General features: G+C 32.8%; 1 protein-coding gene across 2 annotated transcripts; it reads right to left on the reverse strand.

Annotated features, from left to right (window-relative positions):
• Window positions 1–514: 514 nt before the first annotated feature.
• LOC120090361 (RING-H2 finger protein ATL22-like) lies at window positions 515–3,853 on the reverse strand. 2 transcript variants are annotated; one of them, XM_090306847.1, is made up of 3 exons: window positions 2,231–3,853; window positions 1,757–1,909; window positions 515–1,005 (listed from the first exon to the last, which is right to left on the reverse strand). In XM_090306847.1, the coding sequence occupies exons 1-3, from the start codon at window positions 2,403–2,405 to the stop codon at window positions 587–589; spliced, it is 747 nt and encodes a 248-aa protein (XP_090162973.1). In that variant the 5' UTR covers window positions 2,406–3,853; the 3' UTR covers window positions 515–586. The 2 variants fall into 2 exon arrangements, with proteins under 2 accessions (XP_090162973.1, XP_038903902.1); XM_039047974.2 differs by having other exon boundaries at window positions 1,757–3,853.
• Between the last annotated feature and the right edge of the window lie 529 nt (window positions 3,854–4,382).

The raw sequence follows: 4,382 nt of genomic DNA on the forward strand, positions 1-4,382 counted from the left end.
TTATTTAGTATAGTTATTTAATGTTATGTTATTATTATTATTATTATATAAATATTATACTAAAATTTCAAATTTGATTATTTACTGCGAAAGATAATGAATATGTTTAAATTGAATATTTAAATTTAGATTATATATATGTGAATAATTTGATTTATATTTATTTATTTCTACTACAAAATTGATTAGCTTTTTTAGGCCAAAACTTGAATAATTTATCTTTAAATTAAAACTAACCATAATAACCAACTTAGTGATAAAGTTAATTATTTAATTATAATTTGTTCATATTAGTAATTTAAATTAATTGACTAGAAAAAAAGGTAACGGGAAAAATTTCCCGTGAAGAACCCGATCCCCACAAATTCCCAGCGGGAAATCCCCTCCCCGATTCTCGTGGAGAATTTCATGGGATGAGAAATGACATCTCCGATCCTATCCCACCCTATTTCGTGGACATCTCTAAATACAATTATCCAAAGTTAATTTTAGCACGTTATCTCAAACCAAGAGATGAAGATGTAAAAGGAAAAACGTGTACAAATTTGGTAATTGAAATTGAGGTGACAAAAATTTGGATGTAATTCTAAGTAGGATTGGACGGTGGAGATTCAATGGGAGATTTCCTACAAACAGGGCAAGAAGCATTCAATCGGAGCCATTCATCAATACAACATTCATGGAAACAATGTTGGCAATTGGGTATGGTCTTCACAATTTCTTTGGGCCGGTATTGGGCCAAACAAATTGGGCAAATGTTGTTATTGGGCTTTGGTAGACGTAAGCTTTCGCCCAATACAATTTTTGGGTAGGAAGCAATTGTCGGCCCATCTAGGCCCATAGTAACTGTGCGCCGAGAAAATATGGTCCAATGGCTCGAACTCTGTGTCCTAGATTGACAATTCATTTTGATACAGAAGCAACATAAGAGAACCAAAAAGCAGATGGTAGCAGCTACCACTCCCACTGCTATAGCCACAACATTGGCAGCAACTCTAGGTCTCCCTGACAAAAAGTTAAAACATTTTGTGAACGTTTGTCATGGACAGTTATAATTATCACTAATAGAAATCTATCAACGATAAAATCTATAATTAATAGGAGTCTACCAACGATAAAAATTCATCATTAATATACTTTACTATATTTCCTATTATTCGAGAATGGTATTATAATCCTAAAAGTGCTACCCATTACAACTACCTTTTATTATTATTTTTAAGTTCAACACGTGGGGGGAAGGGTTTGAAATTCATTATTAAGGTATACGCCTTAACTACTTACATATAAAATGAATAAATAAAAATTGTTATGAATATTAAAATGATGTAGATGTTCATAACCTCTATAGGTTGTATTCATTTATTAACCTTCCTATTAATCTTTATAACTTTTTTGTTCTCTTTCTATGTTTAGTTGGTTCTTGTAACCATTATTCTCCCTAAATGTTGTAGAGATGATTTGTAAACACACCTCAATATAAATAATATAATACATATGTTCTCTATTTTTGCTTCTTTGCATCTCTCTTCGTGCTCTTATTATTGTTCTTCTTTTCCCTCCATTTTATTACAAATTGACCGTAACAAGATGGATATTTGTGGTTATAAGAGCCAATTAAAGATCCATGGCTCATTTTCCACCCTGAATAATGGTTGAACTAAGTTACAAGATACGTTACAAGAATATAGAGTAGTAAGATCAGAAAGAAAGAAAGGTTGGACGACGAAAGATGGAAAATTTGAACATTTTGTACCTTGAGAGATGTCTGTACATCGAATTGCATGGCTTGAATTGGGTTTGAGTTCACATTTTCGACCAAGTGATTCACACCTTCCACAATCAGGATTTTCCCATTTTAACAGAAGGTCATCCCACGGCTTCGACGAATAATAAGAAGAAAATGGCACTGAAACAGTTTTAATCATATCACAGTTTGATGAAAGCTCGTCTATAAGCATTGGAGAAGATGAAGCATAAACTTTGTATGAATAGCTACTCAGGCAATAAATTGGATCAATATCCCCATGTGGCAAGTAGTGGGATGAACAATTAAAGAAAGCAAAATTTTGAGTGTTTTTCTTGACAAATGGTGATCCAGAAAGATTAAGAGAGAGAATCTTTTTAGGGAGACAGTTGTCTGGATCATTGATCCTTATTTCTTGATTCTTATAATCTATATCTTGGACACTGAAATCTCCAGAAGGAGGAAGATGAAGCAATGGTTCACCTTTGCCATGGCAGGACAAATCAAAGCCAGGATAGCCACAAGACTTTGGTTGGACATTTGCAATCCTAAAAGGGAATCGAATCGTCTGATAATCGCCAATACAGCGAGAATCAAAGCAAAAATCAGAACTGGTTGCAAGGTTGAAGAAAGAGAACATGAGGAGATGAAGAATCATTTCTTAAGAGGGAACGTTTAATGAGTACAAACATATTGCAAAGTTTCCTATGAATTATTATAGATGGGATATTCTCTTGAAAAATAGAATCCTTGGAATGAGGTCCTACAACCAAATTGCATTAAACTAAGTTTAAAAAGTCAAAAAGACTATTAAATAAAATATGATTGGTAAGAGCCAAGAAGCTCCAAACATGATGTAAGCTTAGCAATTGACAAACATGAAGGAAGAAGTTTTTTAAATCACCGATAAACTTGATAGATTATGATAAGCTTAATTATATTAATATTTTAACTAAGTCTAAAGTAATTCCAGAAACATGTATGGAAAAAGTTGCATTCATAATTTGCAAGCCTTGGGTGAATCAATCAAGCATGGATTTGAGATGAAATTAATGGTAATGGACCAGATCAAAGTGTTTATTTGCAGCAAGTCAACTATAAATGGAGATACAGAACATTAATTAATCAGAACTTATCCTTGAGCTAATTAAATAAATATGCAAGGCACTTAATATATATATATATGTTAATTTTTTTGATGATGTGAGGAATAATGTTCCGATAAAGTAGTCGAATTGATTGAGAAAATTTTCTCCATTTATATATTCTAGATTCAATCAAATATTCGTTGAAATAGGTAGCTAGTAGCTGCACAAAATGATCTAAAATAATATAGAAGAAGAATCAGCAATGAATCATAAAGAATCTAAAATAATAGGCGTTGTTTTAATGGTATGTCATTGATATTCATGTCATTATCAATAAATTACTTTAAAAGACAACGAAGACCATGAAAATATATTAGACATAACAGACCTCTCATCTTTCCACGACTTTAGGTATAAGTTTTTGTCATTTTGTTTTTTGATTCACCCCAAAAGTCACAGGTCAAAGAGACAGACAGTTGTCCTTACTTATAATCTTCACTTTGGTTGCAAGAAAGGTTATATTAAGATTAAGATTAACATGAAACAGGCTAATTTTCAATAAATTGTATTTTATAGAGAGAAAAATAATCCTAGCTTCATAATAAATTTCTGTGTAATTCTCTTTTCTTTTTTATTTGAAGAAAAATAATCCCAATAGCTCAATGGCTATTTTTTCTTTCTTTAACAGACTTCATAACAAACTTGTAATCATATATATATGTGTTACATTCAAATCATTTACAGCTTTTCACTTTTGTTTTGTACAAGATCTGTAAAAGAAGATAGAAAACTTATCTTTGTAGCCTTCAATAAACGAATTAGCTCCATTCCTGTGGATGTAGGCATCACCTTGCCAAACCACGTGTATGTTTGTGTTGATCTCTTCTTCCTCTTCCTCTTTAACCATTTGCATGCTTGCTTCTCTTCTTCACTATGTACGAATCTCACAAAGAACACCAAGAACCTTAGAGAGAAAATAGAGTTTCTGTAAACGAGCTGATAGAGAGTGAAAGGGATATTTGCTTACCAGAGGGTTTTGCTTCAGAGTGCATTGATTTCTCTTCTTATCAAAGACAGTGGTTCTTACCACGTGGAGACAACTGAGCTAAAATTCGTGGCCTCACAAGAGCCTTTCATTCTACCAAACTTTAGTCTTGGATCAGACTTCTCCATCATTTGGGCCTGAAATCAAAAGATAGCCCAACAAAATTAGTATAAGAACAAAGACATTCAAAGATTCCAGTTCTTGAAGAATCAAGATTCAAGATTCACTCTAAAATGGCAGTAGTAAGATTTGAAGTAGAGAAATTTTATGGAAAAGGAGATTTTGGCTTTTGGAAGGCCAAAATTAAAGTCATCCTTGGTTAGCAGAAGGCTCACAAGACCCTTCTTGATCCATCCACTCTCTTAAACACTGTGACAACTCAAGAAAAGGAAGTTGGGAGTTGGCTGCTTATGGTACATTAGTCCTAAACCTAAGTGAGAGTATTTTAAGGCAAGTCCTTGATTAAGAGACAGCCTATAAGATTTAGACAAAATTGGAAGAC

The sequence above is a fragment of the Benincasa hispida genome, chromosome 1 (genome assembly GCF_027475165.1).
Source record: "Benincasa hispida cultivar pf3 chromosome 1, pf3_genome.v1.1, whole genome shotgun sequence".
Lineage (NCBI taxonomy): Eukaryota > Viridiplantae > Streptophyta > Magnoliopsida > Cucurbitales > Cucurbitaceae > Benincasa > Benincasa hispida.

Excerpts from the sequence above, each read along its gene's own strand:
- LOC120090361 (XM_039047974.2), bottom strand. The coding sequence starts at position 2,405 with ATGATTCTTCATCTCCTCATGTTCTCTTTCTTCAACCTTGCAACCAGT. Across the intron at positions 1,006-1,756 it reads ATGTACAGACATCTCTCAAG|GGAGACCTAGAGTTGCTGCC; the intron begins GTACAAAATGTT and ends ACTTTTTGTCAG.